The 22162-nt window shown below is 46.9% G+C and overlaps 1 protein-coding gene across 9 annotated transcripts in view; it reads left to right on the top strand.

The window, feature by feature from the left end:
• The window catches only part of rnf220a (ring finger protein 220a), a 160350-nt gene extending 138533 nt beyond the window's left edge, over window positions 1-21817 (top strand). For 5 of the 9 annotated variants that reach the window (XM_020466575.2, XM_031809930.1, XM_031809929.1 and 2 more), the window contains 6 exons: window positions 3873-4056; window positions 4176-4231; window positions 4358-4472; window positions 11191-11299; window positions 13490-13564; window positions 19233-21817. In XM_020466575.2, coding sequence (XP_020322164.2) covers window positions 3873-4056; window positions 4176-4231; window positions 4358-4472; window positions 11191-11299; window positions 13490-13564; window positions 19233-19304 — 611 coding nt within the window. In that variant the 3' untranslated portion in view covers window positions 19305-21817. Of the gene's footprint in view, window positions 1-3872; window positions 4057-4175; window positions 4232-4357; window positions 4473-11190; window positions 11300-13037; window positions 13239-13489; window positions 13565-19232 lie in introns of all 9 variants that reach the window. The other 4 variants (XM_031809927.1, XM_031809925.1, XM_031809926.1 and 1 more) reach the window with 1 other exon arrangement.
• Window positions 21818-22162: the final 345 nt, after the last annotated feature.

The raw sequence follows: 22162 nt of genomic DNA, 5'->3' as shown, positions 1-22162 counted from the left end.
GATAAGGGATATCAGCGCCATGGCGACCGGGTGTTGTTGGTCAGGCTGTCTCTTATGTTGATTGGCCCCTTGACCCTCCCTCGCTCCTCACAGCTCAGAAACCTAACGTTGTCTCTGAGTCTGTCTCCGTGGTAATAGGTGTTATATGGAGATAGGTGTGCCATGTCACGGTCAGGTCCATGTTACACAGGCAAGAACACATGCATTTTACATGTTCAAGTCAAGGAGATGCACAAGATTGGTTATGATAATGAATGTGGTGGATATGTTTAGGTGCACCTGTGTGTGTGTGCAGGGATGTGTGCGTTGGTGTGTCTGTATATCGACCCTAGCTGATCTGCCAGAGAGGTGGGGCTGAGAGGAGGTGGGGCTGAGAGGAGGTGGGGCTGAGAGGAGGTGGGGCTGAGAGGAGGTGGGGCTGAGAGGAGGTGGGGCTGAGAGGAGGTGGGGCTGAGAGGAGGAGGAGGCTGAGAGGAAGAGGAGGAGGAGGTGGAGCGGAGAGGAGGAGGAGTGGAGAGGATAAATAAATAATGAAATCATGTGACTGAAAGGCAGTTATGGTGGCGCTGACCTTTTCAGGGGAGATTAGATTGCCTGCCAAGACTGGTTAAAGGGAGAGATAGGGGCTGAGCAGCAGGACCAGACCATGCCTGCCTTGCCCAACAGCATGGTTGAGTCCCAAACGGCTCCCTGTATAGTGCATTACTTTTGCACTCTATAGGAAATAGGGTTCCATTTGAGACGCAGCCCGTGACTTAAAACTGCAGTAGTCCTCTCATCGTCCTCTCGTCTGCTCGTGGGACAACAACCGGGTCTGACACTTAGACTTTGGACACTCCAATTTGGGCTGGATGGTTAGATTACATGCCACCTGCTTTTATAGCATCCCTTGGTTTTACTTTCTAGCAGTCAACTATCAGTGTGATGGGGATCTTGTTTTCCCAACTTGTCTTTATAGTCCTCTTCCACACTTACCGCTGTGGTAAAATGAAGATTGAACTGGATGGAATGCAGCAGTAGTAGTCTGCCCATCTCCGTCAGTTCCAGTTGGGGAGAGTATATTTAAGGGGAATATTTATCCATGTCCCACTGGGTTTAATGCTAATCCCATCTAGTAAAACTGAACTCTGGAAAGTCCTCTTCTTAGGGGCCACTGTGGCCCCAAACTGTTGGGGGTTGGGGACAGTGAACGCATCTAGACCCATTCTTTCTTGCCACCACTCAACACCACAGCCTTTTAAAAATCAATGCTGTTATCTCTCCCCTCCCATCTCCTGGCTCCAGCCATGCATCACTAACTAGCCGCAGTATCAATACCCTGATCAATTGATTGGATTAACAGTGATTTCTGGTTCCTTCCAACCCTCTGTCACTTTCTCCTCCCCAATGTGCCTGGTCACTGGACGCCATTAGTGGGCGGGACAAAGGAGCAGTCTGTTTATTTGTTTTAGCCTCTCCTACGTGTCACCAGTCGTTCACAGTAGATTCATGAAATGCTGGGCATCATTTGCAGTGTATTACCTTTCTGACCGCCAGACCCCCCTCCCTCCTTTACAGCAGCCTTTGAGGTATTCCCCAGGTCCAGGTGGTTGACTGTGCTGTGGGAGAGAAAAAATACATTTTCAGCCTCAGCGTATGTGAACAATGGCTGTGGTGCATCAATATATCCAGCCTCTTCCCCTCTCTCCGAGGAGGCCGGGGTAGGCTCTGTGCTAAGGGACTGGAGCGGGTGAAACCCATGTCCCTGCCTGCCACCAAGGATAACCCTTTTCACAATTCTCCCATGCTTTTTAGTAATCATATAAAAGAGACATTTTAAGTTGGATTTGATCCCTGTGGCTGGGTGGAGCATATGTGAACAATGGAGCATATGTGAACAATGGCTGTGGTGCACAAATATGTCTGTTCAGCTGCTGGTGGCGGAGACAGTAGTACCAGACAGCTGAAGGGGCCAGTGGGCAGATACTATTTAAATAACTTCAAGGTCCCTGCATGGTGGTGGTGTGGTATATCTGGATATGACAGGCTCCTATGTTGCCCACTGGCCCCTTCAGCTGTCTGGTACTACTGTCTCCGCCACCAGCAGCTGAACAGACATATTTGTGCACCACAGCCATTGTTCACATATGCTCCATATGCTCCATTGTTCACATATGCTCCACCCAGCCACAGGGATCAAATCCAACTGAAAACGTCCATAAATGCCTCCGATTTTGTGTTCGATAATTTGGCAGTACGTCCAACCGGCTTCACAACCACAGACCACGTGTAACCACGCCAGCCCGGGGCCTCCACATCTGGCTTCTTTACCTGCCGGATTGTCTGAGGGGGGGTGGGGGTGTTCTGAGGAGTATTTCTGTCTTTGATAAAGCCCTTTTGTGGGGGAAAAATGGGCTGGGCCAGGCTTCCCAGTAGAGACCTGTCATGTGAAATCCATATCAATTTATTTCAATTGACTGATTTCCTTATATGAACTGTAAAATCTTAAAAATTGGTGCATGTTGCATTTTATATTTCTGTTCAGTATATATGATCACTAACAAGCATGGGAGAATTGTAAAAAGGGTTATCCTTGGTAGCAGGCAGGGACATGGGTTTTACCCTCTTCTCCTGCAGCAGCTCCAGTCCCTTAGCACAGAGCTTCCTTCAGCCTCAATGGAGAGAGGGGAAGAGGCTGGAGGAAGGCTACCTGTCTTCTGGGTCTCTGTAGAAGGTTGGCCTTAGGCTAGGTAGAGACATGGATAGAGGTTCTATGTCTTCATATGAGCCCATGCCATTTTTTATCCTCAACATCCGAGTTTGTTTGTACTCCACCACAGCATTGTACCATCTCCTGTCTTGACATGAGTCAGCTATCAGTGTCCAGCCCTAGATGAGTGGGAGAGTCGGCCCCTGACCACTCAATCAGCCCCCAGCACTGTGTGTCTCTCAATGGCAGCACAGGCAAGGTGAGAGACAGGGCCCTAAGTGGAGCTGAAAGGGCCAGTCAGACAGCAGCAGGAGTTTGTCTGGCGAGCTGCTCGTCACAGGGTTTATAGAGGTGCCAGTCAGACCTACAGCCAGTCAGCCAGCCTCCATAACTAGATAACCAGCCACTGGCAGTTGACACAGCCCCTCCCTCTGTCTGCCGCTGACAGCCTCACCTGGCCAACAATAGTTCACAGGAAAGGAGGGAGAGATGGCAGCATCTCAACATGTCCATTTCAATCAATGTGCTTGACCAGCAGGTTTAATAGACTAACTCAGATCTTTGTTACCCTGCTGGTCTACATGTGTAGAGAGAGGGATAGGCAGACAGGGTCTTAGAGGAAAGGCTACTGTTTGTTGGAGGCCTGGTTTGCAATGTCATCCCATCTGAATTGACAGAAAGGAATGTTTCAGAGGTTGTGTAGTATATACCAGCCATACTCAACTGGTGGTATGCATAAGTCACTCTGGATAACAGTTTATCAACTAGTAGCCTATCTAGCTATCTAAATCTTGTGGTTATCATGGTCAGATTGATTTTGTTCATATGAACTCATATAAGACATGGAAAAATGTGTAGATTTGAAGGAAATTACCTTTTTAAAACTGCAAAATGTTCTCTCCACCAACAAGAAGTTTGAACAGTTTAGGGTCGCATGGGTTGCGAGGTGGGGGTTTGTTACTACGCCGATAAATGACATTATCCATCCAGACCTTTGCCACCTAGAAAATTTCTGGATCTTCCCAAATAGTAGTTGAGTACCCCTGGTATGTACAGTATTTACACACATGGTTATTTTCCTCCTCAACATTGACAAAGGTTGCATGGTCTGAAAGTGCCTAGACACTGACGCCCACCCCTGCTGCCCTCCCCCCTCCTCTCTCGCCTCCCTCCCTCTCCTCAGGAACAGGCTTTGCCATGTGCAGCACAAAGGAGAACCACGACAGCGACGCCGACCTGGACGTGGATGGAGACGACACGCTGGAGTACGGCAAGGCCCAGTACACAGAGGCAGACATCATTCCCTGCTCCGGAGAGGACCAAGGAGAAGCCAAAGAACGGGAGGCCCTGCGCGGGGCGGTGTTGAAGTAGGTTCTCACTCCTACTCTACTGTGCGCTAGTAAACTCTACTCTATTGTCACCTTCTGCTTTGTGGCGTTGAGCTCCTTCTCAAGACACAGCATTGTGTTTGTTTCTGCTCTTCCAGTGGCGGAATGCCGTCCAACAGAATAACACCAGAGTTCTCCAAATGGGCCAGTGATGGTGAGTTTAGGCTTGAAACAAGATGTCATCCTCTGTATTTATGGTTACCTTATTGACATTTTTTGACCGTATTGATGAATATTGAGGTCGGTGCTAATATCTCCCCGTCTTTCTCTCTCTCTGCAGAGATGCCCTCTACGAGCAACGGGGAGAGCAGCAAGCAGCAGCCGCCTCAGGACACCAACGCCGCCTGCTCAACCTCCAACGCGCCCCGGACCTGTAAAAACAGCGAAATAGAGAAGTAAGAACCCCCCCCCCTGAAATCCATCCACTGCCTCCCCCAGCCCTCTCATATCACATTTCTATTACTCTCAGATGAGTTTCTTTCCTTCCTACGGCTGGCCTGTTGTGTCATAAATGATGCATTTTGTGTGGTCATTTTTTCCTCCTGCGATGAATCTAGCGAAGTCTCACTTCATCCCCTGGTCTGATCACAGGAGGGTCCCACCATATTGATCCCCTCTCTAGCTGTGTGCTCCATCTGGGCCAGACACACAGCACCACGCAGGAATCCTAATATCACCCCACACACTACCTCCCCAATTCATTACAACCTAATCATGTGGAATTGTTTGCCTAGCTGCTGCTCTACCATCCTCCAGGAGTGTTCACTTAGTGGAAGGTGGTACACACATACACACTGGGCCTGGGGAGAAGTAGCTGGTTGGCAGACCTCCTAGTGTAGTAGAAACACCGTCTCCCCTGCCTCCCTACCAAGCACCAGATAAATGTGAATAATCTGTGCATGGTAAAGGGCAGCTTCTCTAATTCCCTCATCTCCGTGTCCTCATCCATATTCCCGACAAGCGGTGCCCGGAAGCATGGCCAGCCCCTCTGAATGGGTAATTGGGGTCAGAGTAGCACAGCTAGTGGAGAGAGGGGGGGGACTGTTGTTGATTGCTTGCTTCTGCGTGTCTGGCATATTCCTCCTCTTGCTCTCCATTTTGGCTCAGTTGCTTCAGTTTCCTCGACCCCTATCTTAAATGTGGCCACGGGTCGGAAACCATCACAATCTCTCTGTCTCTTCTTTCTCACCCCTTCCTCACATTTCATTTGACTGTTTCCTTTCCTGTGTCAATTTCCCCAGCACTGCTCACTGACTGAGATAAATGAATGTTTTGGTTTCAACAAAGCAGCCAAACATTTCTTATTCTCCCTCAGCCGCCATCATCATTGACTTCCTGTGAAGGGCGTAGTAGTAGTACCATCGTAGCAAGTGTTTTATAAATCCACACACACGATTACTTCCTGTTAACACCCGTAGCCGCTCACACACACTCATCTCCACTGACTGTGTCCTCTTGGCAGGGCTGCCCTGCCTGTCTGCCTCTCCGGCAGGCTAAATGCTTCATTGCTCAGTTATCGGAGTAGAGTTGTTCTGGTCACATATTAAATATCAGCCTGCTGTTGGAGAACTGAACTGGTGCATAATCAGAGCAGCTTGAGATGCATTGATCTTGGTTGCGTCCCAAATGGTGCCACCCTATTCCCTACATGGTGCACTGCTTTTAACCAGAGCCCATAGAAAAGTACTGCACCATGAAGGGAATAATGTCCCATTTGGGACGTAGACATGATCTGGGCTCATCGATGCACTGTGATCACGTATCTGGTCCGATCTCCCTCCCTCTCCCCTGGTTGAAAGTGTGTGTACCCAGGATAAATGTGTGTGTGTGCAGAGTGGGGGGATGAATTCATCATCAGCACATCCTCTGTGGCAGCGTCATTCTGATCTGTCTGTGTGGCAGACAGACCGACCGAGACATGTAAACACAGTGACTGTCTGAGGGATAGGGAGGGAAAGCCTTGTGTCCATCAGGAAAACGGTGTAGGGGTTTAGGCAAAAGGGAGTGTGTAGGAATAGTGAGTTTGCGGTGTGTAGATGTCTGTCCGTGTCAGCTTGAAGCTAGGCGGGGGATTGTTCCCTAAGTGGTGAGGCCAGAAGCATGACGGCTTAGGAGATAGATTAATCGCTGTAACTATGTTGAAACTCTCTGCCTCCCCTCTCATACACACATGCACACGCGTGCCCTCAGAGACACACACTCGCCACAGAGAGAGAATACCGCTCTACCATTATATGAAGGAGTAGGGGTATTAGGCGTGTTAGGCGAACTGGGCATAGATCACTCCTGCTGGTTGTCAGACTGAAGGAAGAGTAGACCTTAGCCATGAGAAGGGCCTCCAGCCTGCCCCCTGAATCAGCTTTATTAGCTTAGCTATCGGCTGCTCTGCTCCAGACGTGACACACCTGTTTATTTAATATCATATTTCCATCAGCCAGGCAGAGAGAGAGAGAGGTTTCTGGAGCCACTGACTTTGTGTTTTAAATGGCACCCTATTCCCTGTATAGTGCACTACTTTTTATTGTGCCCTATGGGGGAAAAGAAAGTAAAACGTAGTGCACTATGTAGGGTGCCTAGATTTTAGGCACCCTACATAGTGCCATTTAGGATGCATCTACAGACAGTCACAGTAACTCTCCAGCTGAACCTATATTTCTGATATTTAGCATTTTTCTCTACCTTCCGTTGTTTCCTGCGAGGCCTTATTTGATCAGGTTCCACAGGATGTTGGGAGGGTATTGTATTATACGGCGGGAGATGATGTCATTTGTCAAACACGGAGAGAAGGGTTCTTCCGGGAATAATAGTTTAACAGTCCCTCCTTACTATCTGTTGGTTCATTGGGAGGAACAAGCCTGTTTGATTATTTTTACTATTGTCATAGACCAGACAAGGAATAAATAATAATCACATGAGTTGATGTCATTCATTCCTCAACAGTACAATGTTGCTTGTATGTTGTCAGAATGTAACTTCTGTGCCAAAATCTAGAAAACAAATGGGCATGCAGGGTTTTATGGGCAATTTCCTGATGGAAAAGAGACTTCATGTGAGAATCCTTTTAAAGAGTCCAAATTGAAGAGATTGAATGATTTCAGAGGAACAACTTTGCTGTTTGCAAAATGCGTATGGCTTTCTCAGCCCTCGATCCCAGATGAAAATGAGATATGTCTCCTTTCGTTACGTTGATAATGTGTGTGTGTGTGTGCTCTTGCGTTTTGCGGTAGTGAAATCTCTGATCTCATCCCAGATGGGTAATGATCTCTTGGCATCGGGGTCTCCAGACCCACTCGTTCCCAAACAAGATAAATGAGCTCTCCAATGCCGCCAATGTGATTGCTGCAAAATTTCATGCTCAACTTGAAACAATGGCATAGATTTCCATGTAGCTCCGCAAATAATTGAATCTGTCCTCAATTTATATGTGATGACTCTACCCAACCCCCTCCCTCTGCCTCTCCCCCTTCGGACCCTGTGAGAAAGAGGAGCCCTCCCCCTATAGCCATCGAAGACCCTCCTCACATGCATACGGCTGGAGCTGAAGAAATCATTTGGGACTTTTATTTTCTGGTGTCAGTTTAGTTAAGGCCTTAGTTAACCAAGCTGAGGCAGCCATGGACTGTAAGTCTCCCGAGTGGCGCAGCGGTCTAAGGCACTGCAGTGCTAGGGGCGTCACTACACACCCTGGTTTGATCCCAGGCTGTATCACAACTGGCCATGATCGGGAGTCCCATAGGGCGGCGCACAATTGGCCCAGCATTGTCCGGGTTTGGGGAGCTTTACAAGTAGGCAGTCGTAAATAAGAATTTGTTCATAACTGACTTGCCTAGTTAAATAAAGGTTACATTAAAAAATAATAATAGTGATGTCCCACTCTCCATAGATATCATTTATATTTTTGTTGGAATGTGTGGGTTTTGTTGGGTTTTGTTAACTAGACCTATGTTCTGACTTGATCTTAGTCTTCAACACTATTCACGTTTTTATTTGTATATCTACATTTCAGTTTCCGAGGGTTTGTAAATTCACGTACATGTTTGCATAGTCCTATCACACAAAGATGCTGTATGTACAGATGACAGAATGAAATGGGTGAATGGGGAAGGAGGTGGACGTGGATTAATCCCCATTGTAAAAGGCTTTCAGTCCCCTGGGTCTCTCCTCTTCCCTTTCGCCCGTATCTAACTGTAATTACACCAGCCAGTAGTGTGCTCAGGAGGCCACCACTGGCCCTCCTTGCCTGCCTCTCTCCCTGCCTGAGAGATGAAAGGCTGGGATATAGGTGGACGCTAGATGAAGATAACGGGCTGATGGAGATGGATTGCAGGGGGGCAGAGGCCCGGGGAGAGGGGGTGCAGGGAGCCTAGCAAGGCTGGCTAATCAAATGAGAAATGGGCGCGAGGCAAAGCCTCTCATTCAGACTGAACAAAGAACACTTAACGGGGAAGAAGGACGAGCTCCCTCTTTCTCCCATTTCTTTCTCTCTCTCGCTTTCCATCCTGTAGCGGTCAGAGTGGAGGATCACCGCTGAGATGACATATACTGAGTGTACAAAACTCTTTCCATGACATAGACTGACCAGTTGAATGTGCAAGACAAAAAGAGTTGTCAAGAGCACCAGTTTGTGTCAAGAACTGCAATGCTGTTGGGTTTTTCACACTCAACAGTTTCCCATGTGTATCAAGAATGGTCCACCACTCGACATCCAGCCAACTTGAAACAACTGTGGGAAGCATTGGAGTCAACATCGGCCAGCATCCCTGTGGAACGCTTTCGACACCTTGTAGAATCCATGCCTCAACGAGACTGTTCTGAGGACAAAAGGGGTGGGGGTGCAACTCAATATTAGTAAGGTGTTCTCTGGCCCCATCTTCCCCTTCTTTTGCTTCAGGGATTGTGTTCAGTAGGGAGAACGAGTTTTAAATTCTGTGCCCTTCGGAACACAAGCCCAGGTAGTCCTCCAAAGACCTGTAGTCTGTATCCAGCTACACAGAGCTGGTGTAGCAGCCAGGTTCCTCTTTGCATGATGTAGTATTTCAGGTTAGATTGTAAGTTTTTATCTGTATTCAAGGCTACTACAGCTTCAGTACCCCACAGAGTCCCACTGTGGTCAGAAACCTAGCCCAGGCCTGATTCACGGCCCTGTTTTATGCCCACAATGTTTACTTTACTTGTATTTCCTTTAGCATAACGTATAGCCAATAACTCATCTTATAAATCATTTCAAGTTTAAGCACAGGTTGTTTGGTATATTATAAGCCACTATCATAGCATGGATTTTTGAGGTGTAGCATTACAAATGATAGTAGTTTGGCGTCTAAGTCTAGCGAAACGTGAACTGCGTAGACCGTCTTCCTTTACCAGTCAAGCTGAATTGTAATCATTTATACACAGGCTTATGCCCAGTAAAGACACGGTCACCTATCCATGAAGACAATACAATGAGGTAGCGCTGTGACGTGACAATGACAGGGAGTCATTATGTCAAGGTATGTTGAGAGTGGTATATAGATACTAATAATTGCTATCATCCAGTTTAGTAATGCAGTGCATGCCTGATGTCCAGCCAGCCTGCCTGTTTGTGGTTGGGTTGGGGTTGGCCCCCCCTGATACAGTCATCAAATGGTTGATTACTTTCAGCCCGGTGAGGTAATCCAGTCCCCTCTGCCTAGTGTGTAGTAAACCAGGGGCACACACCCCCACTCTGGTCCACCATCCATCTTTCCAATGGCTCAGGCCTCCACATAAAAAAAGATTAAAACCCCCTTTTATTGCACGAGGGAATTAAATAACTTTTAGAATGTGGTTTCTTATAAATCACTGGCTAAAATGAATATTCATTGTCAACCCGCCTCGTGTCTGAGAAAGACAAGAGAAGGGTTGGTCTTTATAGGGTAAAGTTTTACTCCGTGCGGCCCAATGACAGTGTTGGTTGAGTGAACCACTGCAGGGATTTATGAAGCTGTTAAAAGGGAAAACAGCATGCTACGGAGGACAGTGCTTCTGGGGCTGCTTTATAAGCAGGCACGCTAATCAAGACTAAATGCATTTTTACAAGCTCCTCACTAATAAGAGGAGATTTTAAAGCTTTATGGCCGTGGTGTCACAGGACAGGAGACAATGACTGGCCTCTCCTTTCTGTAGCCAAGGTCTCTGTCCAGTCAAACGAGTTTCAAGTTGACTTGAGTCACAATCAGCTGCATTTTATTGGACTAACAGGAGACAAAGGAACATTCAAGGTCTTGAAGTCATATTCGGCTTAACTCAAATGATGCATCCTTCTGTTAAGAAAACATGACATTGGTGTGAGTATGTCTATATGAAAAGACAAAAACAGTGCTTTATTCAATGTAGCGATCACCGTAGGTAAGTAGCCTGTCTATCTCTTCTCCTGTACTGTGTATGTGGTCCTCAGAGCCCTCACTCCTCATTGAACAACCACACAAGGCCGGTAGTATAATAAATGAAGCCATAGATAGCCGAGGCAATGGGCCCTCCGACCGACCACTAATCGGAGTGGGGGAGCGCTCTGCCTCCCGCTGAGAGCTGGTCCAATAGTAAATCAATATTGTAGATCAGCGCTCCATCTGGCTGGAAAATGAGCGGATCACCATAAACATCTGGCCAGCGCCGCGTCCCGGCTAATCACTGATGGCCATATTGACTTAGTTACTGCTCGTTCATATGCTGCAGGACAGTTTTAAATGTACATTCTCCAGGCAGGGGCATTAATCAGGGGATATTTAGTGGAGGGCCTGAGAGGGGAGGGAGCTGTAAATCTTGGATCAGTCAGTGTAGGGATAGGACCTGGGAGGATACAGATAGATAGACAGCTGTTAAATAGGGACATGTCATGCACAGTGTCGGTGTCCTGACAAGCAAGGACTGAATGAAAAACTTGACCAGGAACAATCTCAAAGCAATTCAGATACTGGGACTGAGGTAGAAGATTAAGAATGATAATGAATAAAATGGCCACCAAAATACCTTGGCCTCTGCATCCCTGCAGTGCTGCTACCGAAGAGTTAAAACAAGAGATTCCATTATGTAATTGTACTGATCCTTTCTCTTTGAGTGTCACTGTGACCCAACCCCAGCTTTTCTTCTTTACAGGATCACAGAGGGCTCGACAGCCACCACGTTTGAAGCACTAAAGGCTCGTATCCGGGAGCTGGAGAAACAGATCCTCCGAGGGGACAGATATAAGTGTCTCATCTGCATGGTAAGGAACCACTACACTCCTTGCTTCTCTGGCCATCAATGTGCTTTTCTCTCTGTCTCTATGCATGTCTACCATAAGAGTTTTTGAACCCAAGCAACCCGCCCATCCACTAGTATACCAACTCTTGGGTTGCCTCCCAAATGGCACCCCCTTTTAGAGCGCTACTTTTTTAGAAACTTTTCTTAATTGATTTTTTACCCCCTTATTTTCCTCCCATTTTCGTGGTATGCAATTGGTAGTTCGCCTTCTCATCACTGCAACTCCCGTACGGACTCGGGAGAGGCAAAGGCCGAGTGCCGTGCGTCCTCTGAAACACAACCCAGCCAAGCCGCACTGCTCCTTGACACAATGCCCATTTAACCCGGAAGCCGGCCGCACCAATGTGTCGGAGGAAACACCATACACCTAGCGACCGTGTCAGCGTGCTCTGCGCCCGGCCCGCCACAGGAGTCACTAGTGCGCGTTCTGACAAGGACATTCCTGCCGGCCAAACCCTCCCCTAACCCGGACGACACTGGGCCAATTGTGCGCCGCCGCATAGGTCTCCCGGTCGTGGCTGGCTGCTACAGAGGCTGGACTTGAAACCAGAATCTCTAGTGGCCTTAGACCACAACGCCACTCGGGAGGCCCACAATAGAGTGCTACTTTTTGGTCATAAGTAGTGCACTATATAGGGACTAGTGTGCCATTATGGATGCAACGTTGTGGTGTGCAGGCAGAGACTTTGTGTTGACGTCTACTGTCTGGTGGTTGAAGTGATTCCTGCATGGCCTGAAAGTCAGCCCTCCTCCCTCCCTGCCCCCTAATGTGTGTGTCAGAGAGATTTTGTTGCACCAACTGTCGTATAACTTTGGAGCCCCAGTTGGAACCATCCCATTGAATTGGCCAATTACCACCCTGCAGCTTTGAGGACTTTCTCTGACCATTTCAACTGATGGTTCATTATAACTTATTGACCCCCCCCCCCCTCCCAAAATTAACTCCTGCCCTCCGGTGACCATCGTAAAGCTCATTTGTCATTATTGTCTTTTCCTCCCGTCACAAATCTCACTCAGCCAGGCTGAGGAGTGAAGAAGCTCTTCACACCTGTTTGTTGACTAGGTTTTGTTCTCATTTTTTAGAAAGGCGAGGAAATGGCCTATGCAATGACCTGAAAGTCTAACCCACCAACAAAGTTGGTCAGGAGTTATATTTGACTGCTTACACCTCATCACTCATTTTGAAACACAAAGTGGCATGGGCTTGTTAGGCAGTACTGTTGAGGATCTTTCTCTACAAGCTCGTCAAGGAGTTTGTTTGTAGTCTGTGTTATCTGAACACTTGTTAAAGCATCATACAGGCAGACCACCTCAGCAGGTTCTTGTCAGTGAATCTCTACCACCTCCTACTGTTGCTTTATGGAACTGGACACTAGATGGATGCATTGGATTTCACATCATCTTCACATTCAGTGTTCCCTGTTCTGTTTCAGTACATTTCATACAAAGAGCATATTCTGGCCTGTAAAATGATCTATAGCTTATTTTGACCAGAGCCTGCCACAAGTCTCAAACACATCACAAGAACTGCAACAGAAACTCTTATTGGCCTCTCTCTCCAGTGCCGCCTGATGTTGTGTGTGTGTGAGTGCATGTGTCGGTGTCCGTCCAGTCCAGTCCGTCCGTACCCGTTTCTTTCTATGCTTTGTAGTCCGCCACATTCTAGTGCTCAGCAGTGCCCCCTCTGTACTTCCCTACAGAGGAAGAGATTCCAAACAGACAGGGCTGAAGACAAGAATCTGGGCCAATGGGGGCGGGCCCTCGCGGTAACAGCGCCAAATGAGAGGCGGGTTGCTGAGAGCTCAAAGCCCCTCCCCCCGCTGAGCATTTACTGTTTGTATAGAGGCTACGTTATGGGCTGCAGCGGCGGTGGGATTAAACGGCTGCTCCCGCTCCGGAGGGTAAGGCTCTCTGTGCTCATCCACCCTCCTTCCCTCTGCCCGTCTGCTCGCTGGGCTGGCCGCCTCCCTCCTCCATGCCTGTGCTTCTAGCTGTGCTGCCTGGTGCTTTGGTTTGGTGCCGTCGTTCGTCAAGACTTGTCCAGTGTTGTGCCGTGTGTGCCTGCAACCGTGCGTTTGTGTACGTTTGTGTCAGTCCACACAGTTCCCCTTTAAACTGTTATGCTAATGTTCTGTCTCCCCCCTTGTGGCAGGACTCGTACACGATGCCCCTCACCTCCATCCAGTGCTGGCACGTCCACTGTGAGGAATGCTGGCTCAGGACTCTGGTGAGAACCCAACACCAATCCACCCAGCCTCCAAAACACATCACAACACTGCTGTTGCATGGCAACACTACTTCATCACATTACAGCCACTGATTATAGAACAGTTTCATAGTGAGTGAACATCCCACTTCTCACACACACACACACACACACACACACACACACACACACACACACACACACACACACAACCCTGAAACAAAGAGGTCTACTCTAACCTCTGAATTATACCCTCTTAGGTGTAAACACAAACTTAACACACACACTCTTGAGCTATGTTTGTTTTGTTGTTCATTTTTTTCTAATTTGGTCGTTGGTCAGTGATTAGCCAGTGGAAGCTTTGGATAATGAAGTAAATTATTTAGACAATTTTGTCACATCTGACCACAAGGGTGTAAGTACCTCTTCTCCTCTCTTTACAAACACAGTAGTGAGTCCCACCTAACTCATGAACCCTTATTGTACAGTACAGTAGGCCCAACCAGGCAGGGAAACCTCCAAGATCTCTGCTGTATGTTTTGGGGAGGATTTGTTGTCACTAAGGCACTCCATCCTCATCCTCTCCTCCTGTTTTTTGCTACTACACACGGAAGCAATTCGTAAGAAAATGTTTCCCAGCCACAGGTCAGCCCCCCTCATCCTCCTCCAATACCCAATATATTAAATATGCTGCTGTGTGGTGGGAGGGGGAAGGGGAAGTCTGAGGGGTGGATAACAAATGTGTGCCTGCTGCAGCAGCTTGTTCCTAATGTGGGCATTCAAATGTTGCCCGAAGACAGCAATACAAGCGTTGCGCTTCAGTGCTCCCCTCATCTTGATCCAAGTAAATGCGTGTAACCATATGGCCACACCGTACACCAGGCTCATTAAGATCAGGTAACTCTTTTATTCTATATGAAGAAGAGAAAGAAAGGACCTGCCGTCATTTCTTTGGGTAAAGAGAAGAGAGATGTAGGAACCTGGTTGTCGTTGGAGCCAGGGTGCAGGGTAGAGGACGGGGGTGAAGGGGGGGGGTTCTTAGTGTATAAGAATATAAGAAGGCAGCTGGTACGGTAGCTAGTGTGTCTGTTTTTATTCACTTTCAAAATGAACCTGTAAGCTGTGAAGACAACAAGTTTGGTCTTTGTCCAAGACTCCCTAACAGTTTTTGTGTTACTGCATGCTGCTGTTATGGAGACCACCTCTACTCAAGGCCATCCGCCATCTTCTTAGCCTGGTCATCTCTAGACATGAGCAAACTTGTTGGGAGCCACAAATCCTCTTTGCACCGTGGTGTGAGAGCTGCTCGGGCCCCCAGCTGCCCCCCGACTCCTGCTTCTGGCAGCACAGAGACTCCACTGTTTGCTTACAGCTGTGTGCTCCCTTGTCTGGCGAAGATTTATTTACCCCTTTCTGCAAGCCAGGGCCTGACCCTGTGCACTCAGGTTTACACACACACACACAGGGCTAACCCAGCCCACCACATCAGTGTGTCAGGGATCAGTGTATGAACTCTGTGTCCTCTGCATACTCTGACTAGAACCGTTAGCCAGATAGATCCCAAGTCAGTCAGGGAGTACCTCTGACTTTACATACACAGGTCCCTGTGTGCTGGAAGTTGACTCTCACTCTGAGCACAAACACTGGTAGTAGACTATACCTCTTCACAGTGTGGCTCCAGTAACCTTCCCCATAACTCTCATTTCTCTTTCCTGTTAATGAGCCAGTGACAGGAGACCAGTAGTCTACATGTCTTTCGTGTTTTGAGCTGGTGGTGTGTCAGCACTTGTAGGGGGAGGGGTTCAGCTAGATGACACTTGGCAGGCTCAATCAAACGCTCAAAATATTTGAAAGAAAACACATTTGAACACAGGTAGGATACATGCCAGGGTAAGTGTTCAGGGCCCAGATTCACAAAACCTTAAGACATTTCTTCTTAACTGCATTTTTAACTTAACTATAGACTTATGGAGAAAGTAAAGCGAAGTTGCTATTCCTTAGAAAGGTTATTGGAAATGTTATTGCGCTATTTCTTATGCTTCTCCTTAAGCAAAAAGATCAATCTAATTCTTGAAAATACACTGCTCAAAAAAATAAAGGGAACACTAAAATAACACATCCTAGATCTGAATGAATGAAATATTCTTATTAAATACTTTTTTTCTTTACATAGTTGAATGTGCTGACAACAAAATCACACAAAAATGATCAATGGAAATCAAATTTATCAACCCATGGAGGTCTGGATTTGATGTAATGTCCTTAAAACAAGTCAAAATGAGGCTCAGTAGTGTGTGTGGCCTCCACGTGCCTGTATGACCTCCCTACAACGCCTGGGCATGCTCCTGATGAGGTGGCGGATGGTCTCCTGAGGGATCTCCTCCCAGACCTGGACTAAAGCATCCGCCAACTCCTGGACAGTCTGTGGTGCAACGTGGGGTTGGTGGATGGAGCGAGACATGATGTCCCAGATGTGCTCAATTGGATTCAGGTCTGGGGAACGGGCGGGCCAGTCCATAGCATCAATGCCTTCCTTTTGCAGGAACTGCTGACACACTCCAGCCACATGAGGTCTAGCATTGTCTTGCATTAGGAGGAACTCAGGGCCAACTGCACCAGCATATGGTCTCACAAGGCATCTGAGGATCTCATCTCGGTACCTAATGGCAGTCAGTCTACCTCTGGCGAGCACATGGAGTGCTGTGCTGCCCCCCAAAGAAATACCACCCCACACCATGACTGACCCACCGCCAAACTGGTCATGCTGGAGGATGTTGCAGGCAGCAGAACGTTCTCCACGGCATCTCCAGACTGTCACGTCTGTCACATGTGCTCAGTGTGAACCTGCTTTCATCTGTGAAGAGCACAGGGCGCCAGTGGCGAATTTGCCAATCTTGGTGTTCTCTGGGAAATGCCAAACGTCCTGCACGGTGTTGTGCTGTAAGCACAACCCCCACTTGTGGACGTCGGGCCCTCATACCACCCTCATGGAGTCTGTTTCTGACCGTTTGAGCAGGCACATGCACATTTGTGACCTGCTGGAGGTCATTTTGCAGGGCTCTGGCAGTGCTCCTCCTTGCACAAAGGCGGAGGTAGCGGTCCTGCTGCTGGGTTGTTGCCCTCCTATGGCCTCCTCCACATCTCCTGATGTACTGGCCTGTCTCCTGGAGCCTCCATCCTCTTGACACTACGCTGACCAACACAGCAAACCTTCTTGCCACAGCTCGCATTGATGTGCCATCCTGGATGAGCTGCACTACCTGAGCCACTTGTGTGGGTTGTAGACTCCGTCTCATGCTACCACTAGAGTGAAAGCACCGCCAGCATTCAAAAGTGACCAAAACATCAGCCAGGAAGCATAGGAACTGAGAAGTGGTCTGTGGTCCCCACCTGCAGAATCACTCCTTTATTGGGGGTGTCTTGCTAAATGCCTATAATTTCCACCTGTTGTCTATTCCATTTGCACAACCGCATGTCAAATTTATTGTCAATCAGTGTTGCTTCCTAAGTGGACAGTTTAATTTCACAGAAGTGTGATTGACTTGGAGTTACATTGTGTTGTTTAAGTGTTCCCTTTATTTTTTTTGAGCAGTGTACATTTCTTGGATTTGTTCTTTCTTCCAAGATAGCTAAACCGTTGTCTTAAACTCTGGGCAGTGAGAGAATAGGCTCATGAAAGCAACTGAACATGTTTAATTCACTCACAAAGTTTCAGTATTGATTATTTTAAACCCAAGATGTTTTAGAACAGTCATTTCATGAAATATGCTAATATATTTCTATTGCAAGCTAGAGAGCTAGCTATACAGAGAGAGAGAGGAGACCACACAGCTCACCTTGCCCTGCTCCCAGCTCCTGCACCCACCGCCTTTTAATTACACCCTGTACACAGCTTTATAGGAGATGGCAGTGATTCAAAGTGGGAGAGAGCAGAGCAGGAACCTTGGAACAGGATGATGAGCAGGCTTTGATGCTCCACTGTAGGCCATTTGTCACTGACGAAGGCATGTGTGGGGATCTATACACTGGCTGAATGTGGTTTTATACCCGTTCTGTACTGATGTGGTTGTTTTGATCTAAACTCAGCAAAAAAAGAAATGTCCCTTTTTCCCCTGTCTTTCAAAGATAATTTGTAAAAATCCAAATAACTTCACAGATCTTCATTGTGAAGGGTTTAAACACTGTTTCCCATGCTTGTTCAATGAACCATAAACAATGAATGCACCTGTGGAACGGTCGTTAAGACAAGAACAGCTTACAAATGGTAGGAAATTAAGGTCACAGTTATGAAAACTTAGGACACTAAAGAGGCCTTTCTACTGACTCTGAAAAACACCAAAAGATAGATGCCCAGGGTCCCTGCTCATCTGCATGAATGTGCCTTAGGCATGCTGCAAGGCATGAGGACTGCAAATGTGGCCAAGGCAATAAATTGCAATGTCCGTACTGTGAGACGTCTTCGACAGCTGATCGTCGTGTAACAACACCTGCACAGGATCGGTACATCCGAACATCACACCTGCGGGACAGGTACAGGATGGCAACAGCAACTGCCCGAGTTACACCAGGAACGCACAATCCCTCCATCAGTGCTCAGACTGTCCACAATAGGGTGAGAGATGCTGGACTGAGGGCTTGTAGGCCTATTGTAAGGCAGGTCCTCACCAGACATCACTGGCAACAACGTCACCTATGGACACACACCCACCCGTCGCTGGACCAGACAGGACTGGGAAAAAGTGCTCTTCACCAACGAGTCACGGTTTTGTCTCACCAAGGGTGATGGTCGGATTCGCGTTTATCATTGAAGGAATGAGCGTTACACCGAGGCCGGTACTCTGGAGCGGGATTGATTTGTAGGTGGAGGGTCTGTCATGGTTTGGGGCGGTGTGTCACAGCATCATCGGACTGAGCTTGTTGTCATTGTAGGCAATCTCAACGCTGTGCGTTACAGGGAAGACATCATCCTCCCTCATGTGGTACCCTTCCTGCAGACTCATCCTGACATGACCCTCCAGCATGACAATGCCTCCAGCCATACTGCTCGTTCTGTGTTATTTCCTGCAAGACAGGAATGTCAGTGTTCTGCCATGGCCAGCGAAGAGACCGAATCTCAATCCCATTGAGCACGTCTGGGACCTGTTGGATCAGAGGGTGAGGGCTAGGGCCATTCCCCCCAGAAATGTCCTGGAACTTGCAGGTGCCTTGGTGGAAGAGTGGGCTAACATCTCACAGCACGACCTGACAAATCTGGTGCAGTCAATGGGGAGGAGATGCACTGCAGTACTTAATGCAGCTGGTGGCCACACCAGATACTAACTAACCTTTGACCCCCCCCCCCCCTCCATTTGTTCAGGGACACATTATTCAATTTCTGTTAGTCACGTCTGTGGAACTTGTTCAGTTATTTCTCAGTTGTTGAATCTTATGTCCATAAATACAAGTATTTATACATGTTAAGTAAATACAGTGGGGCAAAGAAGTATATAAACGCAGTTGACAGTGAGAGGGCGTTTATTGCTGAGTTTATTACAGGACCATCTCTGTACTGTCAGTCTAAGTACTGCATACTATTTCACCAGGGTAGTAAAAGGACCGATGCATTCTCCATGCTTTGTTGAAACCCTCAACTGTTCATATTGTGGCCTCAACAATGACATGTTCCTCTCGCTCTCTCGCTGTCCCACAGGGAAACAAGAAACTGTGCCCACAATGCAACACCATCACGTCGCCAGGAGATCTAAGGCGCGTCTACATGTGAAGAAGATGGCGCCTGCCCTGACCGGCCTACACCTCCAACCCCTCCTCCCTCCATTTGTTCCTCGTATTTCCATTTGCTCTCTCAGTATTTGTTTTTGTTGACCTTGCGTGAGCCTGGGTTTGTGAAGCCCCTTCAGAGCTTAGAGAGATTACTGATGTATTGAATGACTCTTCAGACCAGGGGAGGACTGACTGATCAACCAACCAACCAAACATTGGAACAGAACCTAACCAAGTAGTTCATTATGACCGAGTGTTCTCAGAATGATTAACCAACCACCCCTCACTGGCTCCCTCCACCCTGCCCTCTAGTGGTGGATGATCTATCCAGTCAGATGCCCTCTGGTGGTGGGTGGTCTAGTCCAGTCAGATACCCTCCACCCTGGCTGACACTTCTGGTTCTGTGTTTTTGATCCTGTAGCTCCGATGACCCAGCTTCACACTACTGTGTTACTCACTGAGCACCATAATCCCTGCGGAGAGGTGTGTTCAGGTGGGAGGAGGTGGTGGTGTAAGTCCCTCTGTGGAAAACCCCTCTCGGTTCAAGCCATCAGGACAGCCAAGCTAGATATTAAGCTGACCACCGGTAGTCGCACCCTGCTTGAAGACTTGGTAAGGGGGAAAGGAAAACAATCAACTCTTTCAGCGTTCAACCAAACCGACAACCTCGGAACATCCAGGGGATCCTCTTCTTCTTTTCAACCTCCTTTTCCCTTCAGTTGTGGCGTTATAGTGAAGTCAACCAAATCCCAAGAATCAGTGCAAGCACATGTATATTAGTCTGTGTATGTTTACAGTGTTTTGTGTAAATGACATAGAGGTTACACTTGTATACATATGTACGCACACATACACACATATACACACACACACAAAGTATATATTATTAAAGTCCAGTTTTTATTTTGAGTTTTGGTGGGGGGGGGGGGGGTTAAAAAATGGACAAAAAGAAAGCCCTCTGTATTTTTAAACCAATGTTGTCGTCTTGAGGTTGAAGTTCTATTTCATTGTACAGGAATACATTTAAAGTAATAATAATAAACTACTCAATTAGAAATTCAAGGTTTAGATGGTGTACATTTTTCATTGAACTATACAGTAACATCTGTAGAAGATTTAAACCTAAAGCAAGAAGATAATGTTTATTTTTATTTCGTTTTTTTTTTTTATGGAATGTAAAGATTCAAATGGCTCTAACCCTAGACTAGGAGAGACGATGGCTTTGAATTGTTACAGAACTGCAACGCTGGCCAAACAGCTGTTTTCAAAATCGCAACCTGGAACGCAGTTGAGTTAACCTCCACCTCCCACCTCAGTTTTTGATCATATAACTTTACTAATCACTTTGGTTTTCTGTTTTGTCCTCTGCTCTGATAAAGCCTCTTAAAATGCTTCTCCTCCAGAAATGTTTGAGTGTTCCTTCCATTGTGCTACCCAGCAAAGGCTCCACCCTGGCAACTCGTAAAGGTAGGTCCTTCCCATCTGTAAGGGAAAAGAGGAGTGGGCCGCCATGTTGGGTTGGCCAACTGATTGCCAAAGCCCAGTGACTGAACACTACCCCACAGCAAGGTGGTGTGCTTTGTATTTGTAAAACCATGTATCCTGTGATGTCTGTATTGATGTATGCTGACAAAAAATAAAGAAATGAAAGGTTTATGACTGAATTCAAACCCCAACGGAAACCCTGAAGATATATTAACACATGTACAGAAAGCTTCCATTTTTTTGTGAAGGGGAACAATAGATGAAGACTTTAGTCATAAATGCAAAGATTTGTATATTTATTTCAGTCCAGACCAGGTTTCTCTTCATGGACTACTGTTTTTAGAACTTTCTCCAGTTTAGTGCTTATTGCATTGGTTTAGGTTTAAGATTCTTTCACCTTCTCCCTCCATTGTTGATTTAGATGCTATTTTATGGTGACTATTTGATAATGATCGCTACAATGTAGACATAGAGCAGGTTTGTTTTCATAGAAGCAGTACACATCTTTAGTACAGTATTGTTTCTATAAAGGGTATGTTTTGGAGCAGCCTGTTAGAAGTTATGATCACAGGCTCATAGAACCTAAAAGGATCTAGAATTGTTCCAAAGTTATTTTCCCAATACCTCTGTTCATACAGTACATGTATAGGTTTTTGTTCTAGTTCCACTTTGCAGTCACATGTACAGGTAACCATGCATAGGAAAATGAACACTTAAAGCTGTGTTATGGTATGTGTGGGTCACATTTGAACCCGTGGTAGGATGTTTAAGCTTGCTACACCTGTGTGTCAAGACAAGAGCTGTGACTTCTGTGAATCTGCTTCACAACACTGTTGAGAATTAAGGGTTAAGCTCTTCTCACTGTGGTTCCTTCAACTGGAGATTTATTTCAACCTGCCCCAAAGATGACAAATTGCACAAGATGATTGTGTCAAATAATTTGTGTCTTTGTATATTCTTGAAAATGGTACGTGTCTTTCCCGTTTGTAAACTACATTTGACATTAATTAAATGATTGTAAATCTGAAAGTTGTCCTCGCGTGCTGCCTTTATTGCCAGAGCCCATCACTCATTGCTCCTTACTCTCTTTAGGTCCGGAATATAAATCTAGTTCAAGTTCCAATGCAGCCGTTTTTATCTCAATATCAAATAATTTATGGATAACAACTGATTGTTTTCAAGAAAATGCATCAAAAAGAAAAAAATAGCAATTTGTCAAATAATTTTGCTAGGACTGTCTGGGAGTGGTCTGAGTGGGGAGGGGAAAACTGAAAACCAGCTGTTATTGGTAGAGCGGTTGTGGGTCTATTATACAGTATATTGGGTGGGTCTAATCCTGAATGCTGATTGGTTAAAACCCGCATTCCAGCCGGT

The sequence above is a fragment of the Oncorhynchus kisutch genome, linkage group LG30 (genome assembly GCF_002021735.2).
Source record: "Oncorhynchus kisutch isolate 150728-3 linkage group LG30, Okis_V2, whole genome shotgun sequence".
NCBI lineage: Eukaryota > Metazoa > Chordata > Actinopteri > Salmoniformes > Salmonidae > Oncorhynchus > Oncorhynchus kisutch.
This window is presented reverse-complemented; position numbering and strand designations above follow the sequence as displayed.